The sequence below is a fragment of the Rosa rugosa genome, chromosome 1 (assembly GCF_958449725.1).
Source record: "Rosa rugosa chromosome 1, drRosRugo1.1, whole genome shotgun sequence".
Classification (NCBI taxonomy): domain Eukaryota; kingdom Viridiplantae; phylum Streptophyta; class Magnoliopsida; order Rosales; family Rosaceae; genus Rosa; species Rosa rugosa.
Genome location: NC_084820.1, coordinates 45,096,615 through 45,120,017, shown reverse-complemented (window position 1 = coordinate 45,120,017; position 23,403 = coordinate 45,096,615). Strand labels below are relative to the sequence as shown.

General features: G+C 44.9%; 1 protein-coding gene across 1 annotated transcript; it reads left to right on the top strand.

Moving 5' to 3' along the window:
- The first annotated feature begins 6,408 nt into the window (after positions 1–6,408).
- Positions 6,409–7,464, top strand: LOC133728958 (probable CCR4-associated factor 1 homolog 11). The gene has a single exon (XM_062156422.1). The coding sequence runs from the start codon at positions 6,409–6,411 to the stop codon at positions 7,462–7,464; it is 1,056 nt and encodes a 351-aa protein (XP_062012406.1).
- The last annotated feature ends 15,939 nt before the right edge of the window (positions 7,465–23,403 follow it).

Sequence of the window (23,403 nt, the reverse complement as noted above, 5' to 3'; positions counted from 1 at the left end):
ATTTTTATTATTATTATTATATAAGAAAAGATAATCAGTCAAATTACCTCTATAACATAAAAGATATTTTTCAAAGATTTGACAAAAAACAAAAACAACCAGAAGTAACAATTCAAGATTTACAACAAGAAATAAATCAAGTCAAGAAAGAAATAAGGGTGCGTCTATCACTCTATTGCCACCCTATCATTTTCTTACTTCACCCTACAAATATTTAAATTATTGAAAGACTATATTACCCAAATGTAAAATGACTAATAAGTACACTGATTGTCTAAAAGCTAAATATGTAAGGATATCTAAATACGTAACCAATTATTAAATAATTAAGTAGTCATTGGTAGGGCTGTCAATTCTGACACGACTTGAAAATAAAGCGGGTTGAACCCGCACGATTAAAAAGCGGGTCGGTCGTGGGTCAACCCGCCATGACCCATTTATTAAATGGGTCGGCCACGGGTCAACCCACCAACACGAAATGAACCTGTATAACCCGATTATGCTATATTTTTTCTTGAAATATTGGACGTGTATTTGATCATAGGATTAGACAATTTGAAATATTTTGCTTTATAATTATTGGATTTAATTAGTTATGAAGTACATATAATTATTTATATTCTTCGTCTTGTGGAGTTTTTAGTGAATTTAATTAATTTTTGTATTTTTTAGTTAAATGGGTCGCATTGTTAACCCTTAAATGGGTCATTTTGTCTGACACGACACGACGTATTTATTAAATGGGTTAAGCGGATTGGAAACGGGTAACCCGTTTAATAAATAGGTTGGGTTTGGGTTTAAATTTTTAACACGATTATTAAATGGGTTGGGTTTGGGTTGTATCTTGCAACATAATAAATACATTGACCCGACACGACCCATTGACAGCCCTAGTCATTGGATAACATTAATCTTCATCTTCTCCACCAAATTTGAATTTATTATTAATTTTTTGTCTTTTTGTTGCATTCTTGTCGTTAATTCGTTATTCAATTCATAAAATCATTAGTGTTAACTTCGATTATTAAAATATTTGCTATACCCTTTGTGAACACCAAATGTAAAAATAGAAAACACGGGAAAAAAAAAAAATCAATCTCTTCTTCATTGCTCATAGTTTTTTTTTTTTTTTTTTGAAATAGAAGTTGAATTCATTAGATCAACAGCAAAAAAGCTGAAGTCTACCAAAACTTACATAAAAAATCCGGCAAGAAAATCCGGAGTAACCTACCTAAGCTAAAGCAAACCTTTAAAGATCACTGGATCGCTCACATTTAAGCGAGCCTATACAAGAATGAATAAACCTCGCCTCCTACGGAAAAGAAATCATTCAACTAGCCCTCACTTGCCAATCACGCAATTGTGGTACAAGCAAGAGACTAGAAACGTCATAGAAGACTCATAGAAGTTAATCCAACCTCGCACAGGCTCATACCCTATTACATTAGTGCCCCCATTTCCTTAACCCGAGTCCAAGCCCGTAGGCCGATGCCCAAGTCCAGTCTTGTCTAGCAGAAACAAAATCAAACAGGCCCATCAGCCCAAGATTTAGCCCCGGCCCCTACCCCATCAGCCCAGGCCTAGAGACCCAGACCCAAACCCAAGTCAACAGAGGAAGAGCCTCATGTTGCTCCTTTGCCTTCGCCGCCATCCTATCCTTCGGCGGCAAGCCCTCCGGCCACAGCTCTGGTGGCCGACTGTTCCAACAGTGCAATACCATCAGGACAAGTTTTGGATAGTCCATTTTTAAGAGTAATTATGCAGAATTTTCGGCATAGTTATTCTTGAAGTGGGCCCCACAGGGCTGCCTAAGATTTCAGGGTAAAATTCGGGGCGTATGTCACTGTGCTCCTTGAGTGTCGTCTTTGGCCTAGGACAACATAGAGTTCCTTATTTTGTCAAATGATCGCTGCCTTCTAGTGACAGGATGACACTAAGTGTCATCAAATTTATGTTTCGATGGCAACATAGTGAGAAAGTTCGTATTAGTTATGGCTCCACGTGAGCGTTATCTTTCTGGTTTGCCTCCAAACTTGTAAAGCAAATGGAGTAGTTATTGTGCACTTTTTGCTAATTGGTATTTGTTTTAATATATCATTAGTAAAGACTTCTAATATTATTTTGGTATGTTCTCTTAAGGCTTTTTTTTTTTTTTTAAAGGATAAAAGGATTTCACTCCTACCCCCATGTGACTCGAACCCATGACCTGGATTTTGGGATGCTCTCTTAAGGCTTATTGTCATATAAGGTTGATAGATTATGTCCTCCCCCTGTATTCTATGGTTTTATTAATGGTTAAAACTTAAGGGCAGCCGTTTTTGCCCTTACCTCAAAAAAGAAAAAGAAAAAAGGATAATGGAGAAGCTGGTTTCAGCAGTAAGAGAGTGGAAGACAAGTATGAGATATGATATATGTTTTGTTTGTACAGTATTATTTATTTTACTAATTACAATACTACAAAATCTCTGATTTATTAAACTTTCCAAAGTGAAAATGACATTTTGGAAAATTGTAGGCAAAGTGACAAACCCACTTCTTTTAATAATAGTATAGATCCATTTCAAAAAAAAAATAATGGTATAGATTAATCAGAGACTTAAATATATTAAGAGAAAAAGTAAAACGTTACAATAAAAAATGAATGTGACAATTTTAAGGCTCTACGCCAACTTTCCCACTTGGCTTATTTTTTACATTTAAAATTTCTTTTTTTTCTCCTTTTGTTTATTATTTAATTTGAAAATAATATAATAAAACTGAAGAAGTAATGTGAAAAAATTAAATAGACGATAACATTTCTCGTATGCGTGAGCACCGCATACCATACGTGCTTTCACCTATAGAAATGCTAGTATAGATGATACATAATGCATAATATCTAGAATTTCGTAAATGTGAAATTAAAACCATGTCATTTGTTGCTAATGTGCTCATAAGGACACTTTATAGCATGTGAAAATAAGGTCATGCCATTTGTTGTTAATGTAGGTCAAAATATGTTGGTGAGTATTGGCTTGTTTGGAAAGCTGATGCAAATAAGCCAATAAATATGACACAACAAGGAAAATTTTTCATAATAGATTTTATCCCTCTAGTATAGTGGTATATGTGTAATTTTGAATACGCAGTTAAATAATTTTGAGTTTCTTTGTTTATAAAGTTACATTGTCACCACCTTTTTATAAATGGGAAGATAACATGATTTTTTGGTGAATGAACATTGGAAATTTATGGAGATTTATTTTCAGTTCTACAAATAGTTCTGACAGAGACCAACGGAGAATCCACTATAACTACAAATTTTCTTAGGATATATCGTCTCATTCATCAAGAACGCTCTCTCTATCTTTTTTCTTCTTATGTATATCGATCTCTATCTCTCTCTCTTACTCTGCATCTCTCTGTTTATCGGTCTCTCCCTCACTGTTTCTTTATATATTACGCTCTCTCTGTCTCTCTCTCTCACACACACACACACACACACTCATACTCTATGTGTGTTTCGATGGAATCGTCAAATTCTGAGGAAGGTTGCTCCAGAGTTCTCCAAGTAGAAGAGACAGTACAAGATAAACTCATCAAAAACCTTAGTCATTCGGATTCTGTAAGTTGATCACTCATTATATTACTCTATTATTCGATATGTAGTTATTATCATGAGATAATTTGATTTATTATATGAAGATATTATCCATTATACATAGGAACGATTAAAAGAATTGAAATCTTAATCACCTTCTGGAGAAAGAATTCAACAAGCTGTCATAGATCCCTTTCCTTTCCCAGTAAAGACACTAGTCTCCAAAGCATAATGGTGATTTTAATTTTTCTTAATCAAATATTTGTAGATCTACATGACCACTAAAATTAATCTCACAGATTTGTTGTATTTAAATTGAAGGTAAATCATCGCCAGTGTCGATCTGCGACAACTCGTGTAGCAGAAGTTTTTGATGTGATGTTTCAATTACCAGAAGATTTTGAAATTAGTGATGAAACTGTTAACAAGGTAAAGTAATTTTCTTCTGTATCCTTCAGCATGTATTGCTTTACTATATGAACAATTAGTGTTCATCTTAGGTATTTGTCAATTATTAGATTGTCATACAATAGACAAAGTGTAACCCACTTTAAATGACCTAGTACCAATATTGTCTTCAACTTAAGCACTTTACATATAATATATATATATATATATATATATATATATATATATATATATAATAAGGTGTGAGTTTTATCTTTAAGTTGTATCTTTAAAAGCACCGGTGCTAGAAAATATTTGTATTACTTTTGTAATGTAAAACTATTCAATTATTCAACAAAACTTATTATCTACAAATGGTATAGAGCTAATTGATTCCTCTCATGTTGTGTCTATTGGGAGGTTGCAGCCTATCCCTAAAGAAGAGAAAATATATATAGATCCTTCCAAAAATATCTCTTTGCGCATCACAAAACCCTAATTCCAATGGACTTTTATCCATTTGTCGAAATCCACAATAGTCTAGAAAGATCTTGGGCCTCCTCGCGTCATTTTCAAGCCTTATAGTCTCCTAGTGCCTCCAAGAATCTTCAAGCCTTAAAGTCTACTAGTGCCTCCAGGAATCTTCCTCCAATGTCAATTCCCTTTACTTTTCCGCTCATGCTTCCTTTCTTGGTCAGGAGTCTTGCTTTGACAAAGTTTCCTTTCCTGAACAGGTGTCCTGGTTGAAACAGGAAAACTTTATTTCTTTGTCTCAACTCATTTATGCAGTCCTTGAGCTCCCTCTAATGTTCTCCAGTTTTTCTTTCCCTTTTTGAACTTATTCCAGCTTGTTTGCCCCAAGAACCTGAAAATAGAAACTATTACTAAAAATAGAAACTTTCTAAAAATAGTAACTTTCCTAAACAAGAAAGATTTATTTAAGAAAATAACTAAGTAAATATGATGAAATAACAATTAAAACCGTCGCATTAAAATGCTCCTATCATCAATGTCATGAGTTCGAATCACCATGAGAGTATGAGTGAAATCTTTTGATTTCTTTTTTAAAAAAATAATAAAAATATTAAAAAAAATCATTGGGGATCCTAACATAACTTAAATCAAGTATATATATATATATATATATATATATATTTATGTTTTTAGATAATCAAAAAAATTTGAAAGTTTTGATATGTTTTATTTAAAAAAAATATATATTGGTTGTTATTTGATACCTAATCTAAACTTGGAGGTCCAATTTTTTTTTTTTTAAAAACAAAATTATAATATTAATTTAGAAGGAAAAACAAAATCCTAAAGATATAGAATAATAGCGTGCCCCTTACTTACGCGGAAATAGACGCGGTGCAAGAAGAAGAGAGAGAGAACGACGTCGTCCCCACCGAATTAGCTGATGGAAAGGAGCCTATATAAGCCAGTGTGAAGTTTTATTTCTCATTGCTTTCGTTGTAATTAATAGTTTCTAAATTGCAGTGATCCAATTTATTTTTTTTTAAACAAAATTATAATATTAATTTAGAAGGAAAAACAAATCCTAAATCCTATATTATTCTATATTATTGGTTTTTTTCTTAATATTATTCTATATTAAGATATAGAATAATAGCGTGTCTACGCGGAAATAGACGCGGAGCAAGAAGAAGAGAGAGAGAACGACGTCGTCCCCACCTAAATCCTAATAGCTGATGGAAAGGAGCCTATATAAGCCAGTGTGAAGTTTTATTTCTCATTGCTTTCTTTGTAATCAATAGTTTCTAAAATAGATTATTGGTTTAACTAATGCACTAAGAGTCACTAGCAACAAATTTCTCTCTCTCTCTCTAAACTTCATAGCGATTTCTCTAGTTTAAGAGTAAGGAGCATCTTGGATTAGTTTTATTTATCTTTTCCTAAATTTTGTTTGAGAAACTTAAATAGGGAGCCCATTGAAAATGCTCTAAGAATTCCTAAATTTATATTTGTGTAGAAATATTTTAATTCTTAGAGATAAACTTTTTTTTTTATATGACCGTTGATTATGAAATTTTTAAATCAAAATAAAATATTTCATGCAGTATTACAATCATGAGCGTTCAAAGACAAAAGTGAGATCGACTCGTGATGTTGTAAACTTTATCATTTATTGAGTATCCACCTAAACTAAAGGGAGTGGACAAACATGAATTTATACGCGGAAATAGACGCGGTGCAAGAAGAAGAGAGAGAGAACGACGTCGTCGTCCCCACCTAAATCCTAATAGCTGATGGAAAGGAGCCTATATAAGCCAGTGTGAAGTTTTATTTCTCATAGCTTTCGTTGTAATAGTTTCTAAATTGCAGTGATCCAAATCGCCCTCTAGGTTTTAGATCGAATGTAAATCTCGTAACTTTGAGCGTTTTGAAGTGAAATCAGTGATCTTAATTTAGAGCGTTTTATGATGATAGTTCAGAGAGGAATTCAGATCTTCCCAATTGGGCCTGCTTCTCATTTCCACGGCGGAGTTCCGGTGGTCTTCCACGGCCGACCTATGTCTCCGATTCCTCTACACCACCGCCCTATACCCCTTTATCCTCCTCAATTTCAGAGCCGCGTCCCTGTTTTCCGGGTTGTCGGCGCCCCAATTTGTGGTCAAGGATCTGTGAAGAAAGCCGATCGGTTCGAGGTTCGAAGAGTTTGTCGCTATAATTTCAAAGCCGAGATTGCCGTAATTCAGAGTCTAATCAGGGCCGGCTACCGATTTGCTAGTTTCGACACCGAATTCCCCGGGACAGTGGTTAAATCCGAAATTCCGAAACATCTGATATCTCAAGCTGTTCCGGTTGATGTGTATAAGATGATGAAGACCAATGTGGACCAGACCCATATTATCCAATTGGGTCTTTCACTCTCTGACCCATTTGGGAATTTGCCGGTTTATGATGGTGCCTACTGCTGTTGGGAGTTTAATTTCAATGATTTTGATGTAGACTGTGCTAACCATTTGCGGAATAGTGTCTCGATTGATGTCCTGAAGCGGCAAGGAATAGACTTTTCCGAAAACAAATGCACTGGTATTTGTTCTGCAGACTTTGCTGAGGAGATTGAGAGGTCTGGGCTAGTGGAGTTGCTTCCTTGCTTGACTTGGGCTACTTTCCAGAGTGCATATGATTTTGGGTACTTGATAAAGATGTTCACTGGGAACAAGGAATTGCCTGAGGATATCAAGGAGTTCATGGGCAATGTGAAGGCATATTTTGGACCGAATGTGTACGACATCAAGTACATGATGAAGTTCTGTGATGGACTGTTTGGCGGTTTGAATAGTGTGGCAGAAACCCTTGGCGTTGACCGTGTGGCTGGGAGTAGCCACCAGGCTGGTTCTGATAGTCTTTTGACACTGCAAACCTTTTTCAAGATGCTCAAGATGGAGAAGAACAAAGGGAAAGAGCTCTGGGAAGAATGTGGAGGAGTTTTGTTTGGTTTAGGAAGCTTGGATTTCTGGCATCATTGTTGATCCATTCTTTAATTTCTGTGTTGTTGTAAATTGTGAATTTTGTAACTTCCATTCTTTTGTATATAAACGATTATAATTTTTTCCAATTGCCTTTTTAATGCATTTCATTAACACATTAATCGAACTTGAATTTCTATTTGTTTACCATGTTTGAAATGCTCCGAGGCACTTCTATCTGCAATGCCCATATATCAACATGTATTTGCTTTCTGTGAGAATGGAGTATGATGATGCTTATATGTATGAACCATTTGTTATAGCCTTAAACTCAATTGTAAACCTACTAATCATTCTGGGTCATATGCATTCCATTTAGATCAACTAGGTGGAGGAGTGACTAGAATTTCTCTTTGTAGTTTATTTTCTTATTTTCTGTCTTTCATTATAAAAAAAAAAATCTATTAATCCTTCTACACATATGAGTTTAGCATTATGTGCAATAACTTTTAGGGTGCGGCTATTGCCACCCTACTATTTTCTTTGTTCACTCTACAAATATTTGAACTTGAACTATTAAAGGTCCATATAACCCAAACGCAAAATGACTAATAAGTACACTAATTTTCTAAAATTCAAATCTGTAAGGAAAACTAAATACATAACTAATTAAATACAAAACTACTTAATTTCTATTCTGATAACATTAATCTTCATCTTCTCCATCCAAATTTCAATTTATTACAATTTCCTTTTTTGTCTTTTTTTTGCGTCCTCCATTGTTAATTCGTTATTCAATTCACAAAACCATTAGTGTTAACTTCATCAAAATCTTTGTAATACCTTTATGAACACTGAAAGTAAAAAATTTAAAATACGAAAAAAAAATCAATCTTTTTTTCATTGCTCATAGTAGCACTTACTAATATTTTAATATGGATTGAAATAAAGGAACATTGAAACTGAATGGAAAAAAAAATAAAAAAAATGGAAGCAAATCAAATTATGATTTTCTTAGGAAACTTTAATATATTTTAGTATGTCTTTTTAATTGATATAAATTAAATGAGAAATTTTCGTTAAACAACATTTCTTTTTTAATTTGATATGTCATATGATGGAGGATATTCCTGGAATGAGAAATGGGTTAGATAAGTAAATCTAATAATTGAAATTAAAATATAAGGTGTAATGAGCAAGTAGGGTGAACAAAGAAAATTATAGGATTGCAATAGCCGCACCCTAACTTTTAATTTGTATGGATAATTTCAGTTATTATCACTGAACTAGATAACTATGATAAATATTAATGGCGCTGAACTCTTTGATAAATATTAATGGTTGGTTACTTCTGTTGACCAGATTAAAACTAAGAGTTTTTTTTTTTGTCACGCCCCGAATTTCGAATAAAGAAATTCAAATCCGAAATGCGAAAACTCAACAAACACAAGAAGACACTTAGAAAATTTTTCACTTAGACTAAGCAACAAACAAACTGAACTCACAATGTCAACACTGACTCGTTCTCTATAGTCAAATATCACATCACCAAGTGTTTACAAATTAAACTAAATAACAATTCAATAAGTAAACGCACCCTCCACACTCACTACACAGCGGAAGACTAGAACCAAAATACCCTACTACGTCCAAGCTACGACAGCAACAAAACCTCAGTTTCGATGATGATTACACTGACCTGCACAATAACCCCTACACCATGGAATAATGCACCGAGTTGAAACAACAAACCCAGTAAGCTTTTGCAAGCTCGTGTGAGTAAACTCAATTAAAATGACTCAAGTCACGCATGCTTATAATTTCTCAACTCGTGAGATAAATTAAAGCAACAACATTTAACTCCACAAAACACAACCAAACATACAATCACATCAGGTGAAAATCACAAAACACAACCAAACATACAATCACATCAGGTGAAAATTAGTAATCCCTGCTGTACATACATGTACATTTGCAAGCATAATTAGCTCCAATGGGCTACGCTCATTCTACCGCCAAAGGTACTAATTCCAACCAAAGGAATGACATGCAGACACACCGCCAGGCGGGCCACAGCCCCAACGTCGGACCACCTCCAGATCGCCGCCGACGCGCCGCGCCAAGATGGCATCAGAAGCTTCTGAAACTGGGAACTGAAGCATGTCAGTCCCACATCGAAAACAAAGAGAAGATCAACCTCTTCATCACCTATAAAAGGTCCTCTCCTCTCTCCTCATTAAGGACGCACTCAATACTTACCTACTGTTACTTTGTCAACATAAATACATTGACTAACTTAGGCATCAGAGAGTTGAAGACCGCCCAACGCGGTCTCCCTCTGACGCCCCTTTGTATTTTACTTGACAGGGAGCAGAGGCTTCGAGAACGGCACAAGTATCGATCCGCCCACCGGATCAGCGTTAAACGAAGGTTCAGCTACCGCCGAACTTTTAGACATTAACATTGGCGCCGTCTGTGGGAATCCTTGAACAAAAGGCCGTCCCACCACAATTACCATGACTAACGGTAGCGGGGGAAACGCCGAGGAGCAGGCAGACCATCCCGCCGTCCCCCAACCTCCCGACCCAGCAGTAGGCGTTAACCGCGCACTATTCACAACCCCGGCCAACCCCGGCGGTGAGGAAAATCCGAGCAGCAGCCGCCCGCCGGGCCAAGATCTCGTCACTATGTACGAGCTAGCACTGGCGGATCTTCACAAGGCAAACAAGGAACGTGAGGCGGAGCGCAAGGAAAAGGCTGAAGCCCAGCGGCAGGTGGCTACGCTCATGACACGTTTCGAGGAATTAAAGAAGACGCTGGAGGCCACCGCCCGCCCAGCACAGAGCGAGCAGTCACATAGCACCAGGCATAGCCGACCCGGCACCGGAACGTTGGGACCGGGGCCGGTCATACAGATGCAGGTACCGCTGAACCCACCCGAGTTATTGGGAATGGGACCACCGCCCATACCCCAACCCATGTTAGAACAAGAAGCGGAATCACTCCCGCACACCAACCGCTCGGAGGCTAGGGCAAGGACCGAGAATATTCCGCCTGTGCCAAGGCGCAGGCTGTCCCAGCGGGTTGTTCCGGCTGATTCCACCAACGATGCAACCGCCCAGATATTGGAAAGGATGCACCAGCTGGAGCAGAGGTTGATCCGGGCGGAGTCGGGCGTCCCAGCGCCAACTCAGAATCCGCTCTTCGCTTCCAGACCCGGGCCCTTCACCGCTGCCATTCTGCAAGCTGTCAGACCGGCATATGCAAAAACCCCAAAGATGGCGCATTATGGCGGAATGTCTGATCCCTTCGTCCACATGGACACCTTCAAGAAGGTCACCAACAACAAGGGGTTCGACGACGCCACCTTGTGCCACTTGTTCAGCGAAACATTGGATGGTGAGGCAATGAATTGGTTCTTTGAGTGTCCGCCGGGGTCTGTCAGTTCATTCAATGCACTATCCCATGCTTTCCTCTCCCGGTTCATCTTATTATCCGCTGGTCATCACAACACAAGTCAGCTGTTCAGCGTCAAGCAGGGGGAGGATGAGTCACTAAAGGCCTTCGTCACAAGGTGGCGGGCGGCAGCATCTCAGTGCCGTGACCTAGACAAAACGATGGCGTCAGCGGCCTTCAGGAAGGGACTGCTCAAGGGACCGTTCCTCTATCACCTCAACTACAATCATCCCAATGCGACGTATGACCACGTCATGAGTGAGGCGGTCATTCACGCCCAGGCGGAATTCATCACATATGGAGAAACCCCACCGCCACCACCAACACCAAAATCAACACAGCCATCTTCCAGTCATCAGGAAACCGCTAGCAAGACCCCCTCAGCACCATCAACTGACAAGAAAAGGGAGTGGCAACAGGGCCACCACCAGAACAAGCGGCAGAAGGACCAGCCTTACCATAAAGGCAACCGCCCAACCCATGGGGATAACCGCAACAAGCAGGCGGAGTCCTCGCAGCGGTATGCAGTTTTCACGGTCCTGACTGCCTCATATGAAGACATCTACAATCAGTGCAAGGATCAGATCCCACCGCCACCCCCTCCAAAATACCCAAAAACAGGCAAACCCAGGAACACCGGCAAGTGGTGCAAATACCACGAGGACAGCGGCCACAATACCAACAGTTGCAATGCTCTCAAAACGGCCATTGAGACCTTGTACCGTGAAGGCAAGTTGGACCAGTTCAAGGTGCGTCAACCACCACCAGTAATTGCCAACGTTGAGACCTTGGGCCGCATCAACACCATCGATGGCGGTGCTCCAATCACCAGCATGTCTCACAGGGCAAGGAAGCGCTATGCACGCGCTAATCACCCAAAGGAAGTCTGCAACATCCGCTACGAAAGATCCGCCAAACTCCCAAAATCAGGTTGGGAACCTATTACCTTTTCGGAGGAGGAAGAGCGCGGAGTGCATTTACCCCATGACGACCCATTCTTGGTCGATGCCATTCTGGGCAAATTCTCGGTGGGGAGAATTTTGGTAGATAGCGGGTCCGCTGTCAACGTCATCTTCAATGGTTGCTACGACCATCTCAAGCGGAACAAAAAACTACTCTAAGATCACGAGCCACTGCTCAGCTTCTCCGGTGACGTCACACAACCGCTGGGGTCAGATTACATGCGGCTGGTTATTGGCACTAGCCCCTGCATGGCGGAAGTACATATAGAATTCATTATTGTCGACTGCTTCAGTTCGTACAACGCCATCATCGGTCGACCAGCACTTAACAAGCTCAAGTGCATCATTGCCGGGTACATGCTTCTCATGAAGTTCCCCACGCCCAACGGCACGGGCTGTGTCCGGGGAAGCCAACAGCTGGCACGAGAATGTTACTCAACGACTATAGCGCGGTCGACGCGCCGCCATGAAATTCTGACAGTGGGTAGCGAGGCACCGCCACCAAACATCTTTGAGGATCCTAGGGATGAGGAGGAGAAGTATGTAAGGAAGGAGCCGGTCGACCCTGACACGTCGCTAAAGGTTGTCTGCCTCTCGGACGAACACCCTGAGCGGACAGTCCGCATAGGCGCCCATCTAAACCCAGAGGTGGAGGCAGAACTCACTCAGTTCCTGCGTGATAATGCCGCCGTCTTTGCATGGTCATACGCGGACATGCCAGGTATCTCTCCTGAAGTTATCACTCATAAACTGACCATCAAACCCTCCTTTGATGAGGAAAAATACCGGGCAATCAGAGAGGAGGTCGCCAAACGCCAGGACATTGGGTTCATCCGCCAAGTCATCTATCCCCAGTGGATCTCAAACCTGGTAATGGTCAAAAAGGCCAGCGGCAAGTGGCGGATGTGTGTCGACTTCAAAAATCTCAACAAGGCATGCCCAAAGGATAGTTTTCCGCTACCTCGTATCGATCAGCTAGTCGATGCAACTGCCGGACATGAGCTCCTCAGCATGATGGACGCTTTCTCCGGATACAATCAGATCAAGATGCACCCCAGCGACCAGGAATGCACCACCTTCACCACCGACAAAGGCCTCTACTGCTACAATGTCATGCCTTTCGGTCTGAAGAACGCCGGTGCAACTTACCAGCGGTTGATGAACGCCATGTTCGCTGAACATCTGGGAAAAATCATCGAGGTCTACGTGGACGACATGCTAGTCAAGAGCGTAAGGGCCAGCGGACATGTGGCAAACCTCAGGGTCATAGTAACCATCCTCTTGGCCTACGGTATGCGCCTCAACCCTGAAAAGTGTTTCTTTGCTGTCACCGCAAGCAAATTCCTCGGCTACATCGTCAGCGAGCGAGGCATCGAGGCTAACCCAGACAAGGTCCAGGCCATCCTTGACCTGGCGGACCCTGAGTATAAGGTACACGTCCAGTGCCTCCAGGGCAAGTTAACCGCCCTTTCTCGGTTCATCTCTCGACTCACTGATAGGTGCGCCCCATTCTTCAAACTCCTCAAAACAACGCACAAGAAGGTCATCGACTGGAACCCAGAGTGCCAGGCGGCGTTCAAGGGCTTAAAGGAATACCTGGCGGCAGTCCCTCTCCTGTCTGTTCCTGTGCAAGGAGAAACACTATTCATCTACCTAGCGGTTTCGGCATCGGCGGTAAGTTGCGCCATTGTCCGGCGGGAAGGCCAAGATGAGCTTCCAGTGTTTTACGCCGGCAGAGGCATGAACGGAGCAGAAACAAGATATCCTCCCTTGGAGCAACTAGCCCTTGCACTTATCGTTGCTGCCAGACGCCTCCGGCAATACTGCCAGGCTCACACGATCCATGTGTTAACCAATCAACCGCTGCGGCAAGTGATGCAGAACCCTGAACACTCGGGGCGCCTCAGCAAGTGGGCCATTGAGCTCAGCGAGTTCGGCATAGATTACAGGCCAAGAACCGCCATGAAAGACCAGGCAGTGGCGGACTTCATCGCTGAGCTAACCGAGCGACAGCCGGAGCCCGGTGTTGAGACAAGGCCCGGAACAGAAATGGTAACCGTTGAGGAGGTAGCCCCCCCACAGTCAGATTGGAACCTGCATGTGGACGGCTCCGCCAGCGCCAAGGCCAGCGGCGCCGGAATCATCTTAACAGGACCCGGGGGACTGAACGCGGAATATGCGTTAAAATTCAACTTCAAGGCTTCAAACAACATGGCGGAGTACGAGGCACTCATCGCTGGTCTACTCCTCGCCATTGACTCAGGGGCTGACAGCGTCAACATATTCAGCGACTCCCAGCTGGTCGTTAACCAGGTCAACGACAGCTTCCAAGCCAAGGACCAGCAGTTAGCGGCATATTTGGGGTACGTCAAAACGTTGCTAAAAAAGTTCAAATTTCACAACATCACACAAATCCCCAGGGAAAAGAACGCCAAGGCTGATTCACTGGCGAGACTGGCAACCGCCCAGCCACATCAGAGCCCAGCGGACACAAGGGTAGAGTACCTTGACAAGCCAAGCATCACAAAGACCCTGGCGGAGATCTTCAACATTGAAGTCAACTCCAACTGGATGGACGAGATCATTGCATATAAGCGCAACGGCACATTGCCAGAGGATAAGATCCAGGCAAGACAGCTCAAGCGGAGAGCAACCCGCTACAACATTCAGAATGGCAAGCTGTACCGCCAGGGGTTCACATACCCCAACCTCCGCTGCCTAACCCCAGAGGAGGGAAAGATCGTCCTGGAGGAAATCCACGGCGGAGAATGTGGAAACCACTCAGGTGCCAGATCATTGGCCAACCGCACATTGCGACAGGGTTACTTCTGGCCCACACTGGGTGATGACGCCCGGAAAATTTCGAGGTCTTGCCACAAATGCCAACAGTTCGCAGATCTCCCACATGCACCGGCGGAACCTCTGTCAGTCATCATCGGCCCTTGGGTTCACTCCACGTGGGGCCTCGATTTGATGGGAAAATTCCAAACCGCCAAGGGCCAGTTCAAGTACATCATTGTAGCCGTCGACTACAACAGCAAATGGATAGAGGCGGAGCCACTAACGGCAATCACTACCGCCAAGGTCATTCGCTTCCTCTGGAAGAACATCTACTGCCGCTATGGTGTCCCACACACAATCATTACAGACAACGGTACACAGTTCAACAACAAGGAACTCATATCGTTCACCGCCAACTTGGGCACCAAGTTAAGTTTTGCATTTGTCGCCCATCCCCAAACCAACGGCCAGGTCGAAGCAGCAAACAAGATAATCAAGAAGCTGCTAAAAAAGAAGCTCGACAGCGCCAAGGGTTTATGGGCGGAGAAGCTTCCAGAGGTCCTATGGGCCATCCGGACAACTCCAACTACCGCCACCGGCGAAACTCCATTCTGCATGATGTTTGGCACAGAGGCGGTCCTACCTATTGAAGTAACTGAGCCTACCGCTAGGGTCGAGGGCTACTGCCCAGACACCAACGGCGATGGCATCAACCTGGACAGGGACCTCCTCGAAGAAAAAAGACTCAAGGCACATTTGCGCAACTTGCAAAACAAAAGGCTGGTATCGCGTTTCTATAACGCCAGAGTCAAGGCCCGGAACCTCCAACTGGGGAACTGGGTAATGAAGGAAGTCATTCCACCACCAACAAAGCTCCGCCCAACTTGGGAGGGCCCATACAACATTGTGGAAGTCGTGAGCCCAGGCACCTTCTACTTAATGGACAAGGATGGCGTCAAATCGACCCACCCTTGGAATACTGAACACCTTCGGTATTATTACAAATAGTCAGACCGCTACCCAGGAGCATCTTGACTTAGCTAAATTTTTGTTTAATATTTAGCTAAGGGAAGCTACCCGACGGGTACTACCCCACTTTTGTACGCTGATCAATCAGCTATCAATGAAACGAGGAATTATTCAAACCATTGTTACCAAGTCTAGCACTGAGGGCAACTGGCAACGCCAGCGATCGTCAGCGGACCTCGTCCGCTACGAGGTGCACTTGGACCAATTTTAATTCCTTTAATGTGTCATTGATTGACAAAAGCAAAATGTAACTCAAAGTACTAACGGTACAAACACATGGGGCAAACACAAACTCAAAATTTCATATTATTTAGCAAAACATTACAAAATGATATGCCTCAACGGCCACAAAGGAAACAGGGAAGTTGCAAAATCTAGAGCGGTCCAACTGGCCTCAGGGGTGGTCTTCGGCATCTTCTGCTCCGGCGGGCAGCGGCACGACCACTCGACTCGTTTGATCGGACCCTCGCGCTGTCGGACTTGGAGTCTCGATGGTGCCATCCGCACGGGTGTGCGCCGCCAGGAAACCAGCACGCGACACCTCCGATGGGGTGGGGTTGGGAGTCTGCTGGTACCCTTCCGCCGGATGCGCACCACTTTCCCCGCTACCTGACCGGGCACCTCCCGCTGGAGCGGCCACGCCGTCTCTCTCCGTGGGGGTACTCTTGGCTGGCGGCGCATCAGGCTGCGACGCTTTGGCGAAGTCGATGGCACCCTTCCGCTTCAGCATATCTATGTTTGCTAGGGCCCCGGCCTTCGCCGACTCGGTCATCGCCTTCTTAAACTCCGCAGACTGCTTGAATGCCTCGACAGCGGCTGCCGCAGCGGTATTCCCTTCAGCTCTCAGACGAGCAACCTCACCTTCTAACCGCTTCAACTCCGTCACCCTGGCGGCGGACTCCCGCTGTACGATAATAAGTTTTTTGTCCTTGGCGGCAATCCACTCCTCCAGCAACGCAACGTCCCGCTCCAACTTGGAGACGCGGTCATTCCTCTCCAAGTCACGCTCGATGGCCACGCGGAGTTTACCGCGGGCATCGGCAAGGTCACCCTCTGCCTTAGCCAGGCGCCGCTCTGCCTCTGCCAGCTTCTCCTTCTCCTCCGCCAACTCCCTCTGGAGACCTTGAATTTCCTCCCGCAGCTCCCCCTCGACCATGGGCTGCTTCGACGCCGCCACAAACATGTCGTACAGTCCCGCCGATATTTGCCCAAACGCCAGGTTGAAGGGCGACTGGTCGATTGCTGTCGGGCGTGAGATACCCGCTAGGCCGCCGAACCCTAGCCGTTCGCATAGGTGGAAGAGAAATTCCCGCTCCCCATCTGTCATGAACGGTGCGTACTCGGCAAACGAGTCTAGCTCGCTGGCGGCGGGCTCTTCTCCCTCCACCACAACAGTCTTCGACGGAGCCCCTCGGGCCCTCTTCTGTCGGCGCGAGCCGATCACCTCCACGTCCTCCCCCTCTTCCTCGTCAGGGGAGTCAGCCTGCCGACGTTTTCTCTCCGGCGCCCTCTGGTTCCCGGCGGCAGTCTTTGTCACCCTCACCGGCGGTTCCTCCCTTGCCGCAATGACGGTATCCGCCGGCGGCACCACCTTTTCCTTTTGGGGGCCACGCCTGTTGGCGGGCATCCGATCTTTCTGCTGCCCAGCCGCAGCACCTCCCTTCTTCCCGCCAGCCACTGGAACCCCCGCCTGCACCACCGGCAGGCCATCCTCACCAAGATGGGAGTGGTGCGGCATTGGCAGCACTACCGGAACCTCCGACTGGCTCAGCGCCAGTGTCTCAGGGTTCACCAGCGTCTGTTGGGCCGCCAGCCCCTCGGCGTACATGGTCTCCAGAAAATTGTCCACCTCGGCGCGGTCCATTGCCTTTTCGAAAGCGTCGCGACTCGACTTATTTCCTGGCGGAGTTTCTGGGAAAATATACATAAGCCAGTCAGTCTCGGCTACTTATTACAAAGGAAACATCGGTCTGACGGAAATTTCTTACCAACGGAGCGAGTAAGTTTCTGGTCGACTAGCAACTCCCAACCAGTCAGAAGTCTAAAATCCAGCAGGTTACGGTTCCGCCAACAGCCTCTGATACGAGCAATGCGACACTCCTCCTCCCGCGTTAGGTTGTACCGCAGTCCCGCTACACAAACACAAGTGGATTAGTAAGAGTACAAAGTCTTCAAGATAAAAACCCCGCCGGCTACCGCCAGCGGAAATTGGTCACCAACCTCGGATAGGTTGGAATTCCGACTTAATCCTAAACGTCGGCCCTTCTTCGTTCGCTCCAGCCTGGTACTCCCATCCCTCCGTGGCGACACAGAAGGTCCCCCGCCAATAGGACATTGAATCCCTTAGGTTTTCTATCAGCTTCGGTGCTCCCTGACGGCGGCTCAGGTTCACTTGCCCTCTGCAACCCTGGCGCTTCACGTACACCAGCTCGTAGAAGTGAAGCACTTCCGCCACGGTAGGCCCCTCGCACCCGGACAACCGCCACAAGGAATTCATCGCCAACAGCAAATGCCACATGTTGGGACAAACCTGACCGAACGCAAGGCCGAATTCACATACCAGGATTTGCAGATTCGGCACCAGCGGTAGTGTCACTCCTTGGCGGAGTATCGCTTCGTGAACGGCCTCAAATCCCGCTGGGAGAATCGACGCCTTCTCATCCGCCGTCGGCGGGCGCAGCTTCACAGAGCCCGGCAGCCGGAACGTCCGCTTCATCTTCGTAACAGCGGCGAGGGTCATCCGCCCTCCCGCCTCGTCGACGGGGGTGCCATCCCGGAGAAACCACGCGGACTCAGCGTCCTCCCCCGCTGTTTCCTCTTCCCCAGCGGATCCGCTAGCGGCACTGTTGCTCGCCAGGCGCTCGTCGCGCCTAGCTTTGGCCGCGGCCACATCACCCGCCTTAGAGCTCTCCGGACGTGACGTACGACCCATCGCTACTGCCCAAGGTATGGTCTGTAGCGGCTCAACCTCTAGCGGTTTCGGCAGTGAGGTTCCTGCATGGGCAGACGGACGCAACGAGTCAATAAATATCCTATCCGCCGCGCTGAACGACACGTCAGACCCGGAATCCTCACTGCTCGATATCTCTATGACGTTAGCCATCCCAAACCCTAAAACCCACACCAGTTAGCACAAACACAGATCTAGCCTATTCTTACATCAGTTATCGACAAGAACATCAGTCACAGTTTACCCAGAAATCACAAAAGCAAGAACAAATAACCAACAAACACTAAACCCAGATTCGACCATCTAGCAAATCCAGAAATCCCAACTATCAAAAACTCCAAAACCCATCCCCAAAAGCCCACTTTACACACAAACACCTCAAATCCACAAAACCCAGAAAACTGACAACAGCAAGTACATCGAAATTCAACGGAACAGGGATAAGATTCAGAGCACCAACCTCACTGATGAAACCTTTGCTGTGATTGCAAACACTCCTCACCAATAGAAACCTCGTTCCCAAGACCCGGTGACTCCACAGCTTTCGCCCCACAGAACTCTATTCGCAAATCGCAGAGAGCTTGAAGACGACGACTCGGGTTTGAAGTTTTCACAAAGTGTCAAATCTCGCTAAGGTTCCCCCCCTTTTATGTCAACATCAACGCGTTCTAGGCCGTCCGCCAAAATACGACATCACACACCAGCCGTACACGTGTCACCACTTTTCACTTACTCTCCGGATTAACCGAGGCGTCGCCTCGGTTACGAAATCCATCATTACTATCATTAATGGCGAGAAGACAGCTACGCTTAGGGGACAGGCCTCCGCACGCTAACCCTCTACGGGTTCAACACGTGTCAATCACCACCAGACGAAGCGTCTGGTGGGAGCAACCATTTGGGAAGAGTTCCCCAATCGTCCGAAGTCTCCGCTGAGCGAAACCCCGCCAGCTGAACTTCTCACTTATCATCTGCCAAGTGACGAAGTTTCCGCTGAGCGAAACCCCGCCAGCTGAACTTCTCACCATCTGCCAAGTGACGAAGTTTCCGCTGAGCGAAACCCCGCCAGCGGAACTTTTCCCTTGTCATCTTCCAAGTGACGAAGTCTCCGCTGAGCGAAACCCCGCCAGCTGAACTTCTCACTTATCATCCGCCAAGTGACGAAGTTTCCGCTGAGCGAAACCCCGCCAGCTGAACTTCTCACCATCTGCCAAGTGACGAAGTTTCCGCTGAGCGAAACCCCGCCAGCGGAACTTTTCCCTTGTCATCTTCCAAGTGACGAAGTCTCCGCTGAGCGAAACCCCTCCAGCTGAACTTCTCACTTATCATCCGCCAAGTGACGAAGTTTCCGCTGAGCGAAACCCCACCAGCTGAACTTTTCACTTATCATCTGCCAAGTGACGAAGTTTCCGCTGAGCGAAACCCCGCCAGCTGAACTTTTCACTTATCATCTGCCAAGTGACGCAGTTTCCGCTGAGCGAAACCCCGCCAGCGGAACTTCTCACTTGTCATCTGCCAAGTGACGAAGTCTCCACTGAGCGAAACCCCGCCAGCGGAACTTCTCCCTTGCCATCCTGCAAGCTGGGCATCTTCCGCTATGAACCTCTAGCGGAACCTCCTTTTCAGCTTGCTAGCTGCGTATGTTGTTCAGCACTATCGCTCAACAAAATACCGCCAGGCACGTCTACCGGACGCTGTTTCCTACTGCATTTAGCGGGGGGATGTCCGCCAAAAGGCGAATCCCGAGGCCACGCCTCACTCTGACAACGACCGCCACGCGGCGTTACCGTCAGACCGTCCCTACGGGACACGGGGACTTGTCAACAGTCTACGACGGCCCTGATCAGGCACGTTGACCCCCGTCATTTGGGTCCTAAAGCTTGGGCTCGCTACCCAACACCCTCTGCTCCGTGCAGCTCCCCCTCAACAAACAATTTGCCGACCATCCGGAGGTCTATCTTAGCCGGGGAGTGGGGGACTCCCTGGGGGGCCTAGCAGGGGCCCACCCGAAAGGGTATAAAGCGTTTGCTCAGTAAAACCAACGGTTGACAACGCACTGACGCTAATTATGCTCTTGCAAGTCTAGCAGAAGAAAACGCTTCAAACCGCCGAACAACTCCCCAACCAAGATTGCCCTCCTTGACTGGGGACTTGGGGGACTTGTACATACATGTACATTTGCAAGCATAATTAGCTCCAATGGGCTACGCTCATTCTACCGCCAAAGGTACTAATTCCAACCAAAGGAATGACATGCAGACACACCGCCAGGCGGGCCACAGCCCCAACGTCGGACCACCTCCAGATCGCCGCCGACGCGCCGCCACGCGCCGCGCCAAGATGGCATCAGAAGCTTCTGAAACTGGGAACTGAAGCATGTCAGTCCCACATCGAAAACAAAGAGAAGATCAACCTCTTCATCACCTATAAAAGGTCCTCTCCTCTCTCCTCATTAAGGACGCACTCAATACTTACCTACTGTTACTTTGTCAACATAAATACATTGACTAACTTAGGCATCGGAGAGTTGAAGACCGCCCAACGCGGTCTCCCTCTGACGCCCCTTTGTATTTTACTTGACAGGGAGCAGAGGCTTCGAGAACGTCACAAGTATCGATCCGCCCACCGGATCAGCGTTAAACGAAGGTTCAGCTACCGCCGAACTTTTAGACATTAACACCTGCATAGAAAATTAGTTCAGGAGATCACCTAAAATCACACAACTCAAAATCATAGTAATCCCTGGGTGTATTTTAGTTCAGGAGATTACAATTAAATCAAACAATAGAATTCATAGGAATCCAAATCTCACGTATCAATTAAAGAAAGAACACCATAAACATTCTCCGATAACTACGTACTCATGATGTAGCAACACAATACCACCATGACCATACGCATACGACAGACTACGTACTCATGATGCAGTAACCCAGTTACCACCATGACCACACGCATACAACAGACTACGTACTCATGACGCAGTAACCCAGTTACCACCATGACCGCACGCATGCAAACAGACTAGAGCTCTACTGAATCGTAACCTGTCACCTCGGCCGAGGTTCAGCCATACGATATTTTTGCACCCAGGTTACCACTGTAACCTATAGATTTCAGACCCTTCGGCCCTCGGAACAAGACATTTAAGGAAATCCCACACGACTCACAAATGTCACACCATAACCCCAAATCACTCTTCCAACAATATAAATCATCAAATATACCTCCGACATAAGTAAATGTTCAATTCAATAAAGTGAATGAAATCACCAACAGTCTGCCTATCACAATGCCACACCATCCAAATATATATATTCCACGTAAATATATATATACATAGTCATTCACGCAGGAATGACCACTAATACCAACTATAGTTCATACATATTAAAACCAAGAAATTCATTTTTTTTACCTGTGAACTGTAGTCGATCGAATTCATATTATTTCCAACAAATTTTTATATTCGAAAACGATTTACAATTATCAATCAATTGCAACAATTAAATAACTAGATTAGTAAATGAACCACGTGAGATTTACTCACCTCTAATGTCACGCCCCTGATTTTTAACACAAATAAAAATCGATATATAATCTCATAATTATACATGCGCGATCGTTCAGCCATCAATAAAAAATACATGGAGACATCTTCCCTTTACAGTAAGTACATATTGATGCCCTGAACCCACAATTTCAAATATTGACCCGCTTCACAGAGTCGTATATTACAAAACTTACGAATTAAATTGTCATCACAAAATAAAACGTAAATGCTCCTCAGAGCTTACTACATAGCAGAAGTCATAACAATGGCAAAGCCAACAAAATTTGCTTCCTACCTGTCCAGCTGCCAACAAGCTACCTCAGCTTCAGCCACGATTACCCTGACCTGCAGGATTAACCCCTACACCAATAGAATGGTGCACTGGGTTTCCACACAACAAAACCCGGTAAGCTTATGAAAGCTAGTATGAGTAACTCATGAACATAAATCAACAACTCACACACATCAGCTAAAGGAAACCATGCAACCATGATTCCTTCTAACACTCCATAACCTTTTCATCGAAATGACAACATAAATCACCGCTGTGACAATGTTCTATTTGCTAACTTAACCATCAAGAAGCAATTCATGTCTCATCTAGACAATAAAAGAAGAATACTCTAGGAATTCTCCTTTAACTACATACTTATGAGTCTCCAGCAACCTCAACCGTTACCCCCATAATCTATAATGGCAGACAGACTATTACTCTATTGAAATCGTAACCACTCGTCCGACCACGAACGTGATTACCTATTTCCTGCCTTGGTCACCATCTGCGACCTGTCACCATCTGCGACCTGTCACCATCTGTGACATGTGGTTTTCAGACCCCGTCTGGTCTCATAATCAACATTAAGGTCACCATCTGTGACCTGTCACCATCTGTGACACATGATCTTCAGACCCAATCTGGTCATGAACTCAAACATCAAGGTCACCGTCTGCAACCTGTCACCATCTGTGACATATAATCTCTTTAGACCATGTCTGGTCTTAAAGTCAAACGTTAAGTAAGTCGCAACCGACCTAAAAACGTTACAAACATCTAGTTTCGGCTTTACTAATCCCTGCTCACCATCTGTGACCCTTGGTACAAAGACCAATACATCTAAAATGAGTCACGCTTGACTCAAAAATGTAACATCAATCTCAATACTTTTCAAACAGTAGAAAACATATTTTTCCACAATATTGTTTCCTGAAAGGTCACATTCAAAAATAATATGAACACCCTCCTGCATATTATTCATCACAATCATCCC

Excerpts from the sequence above, each read along its gene's own strand:
- LOC133728958 (XM_062156422.1), top strand. The coding sequence starts at position 6,409 with ATGATAGTTCAGAGAGGAATTCAGATCTTCCCAATTGGGCCTGCTTCT.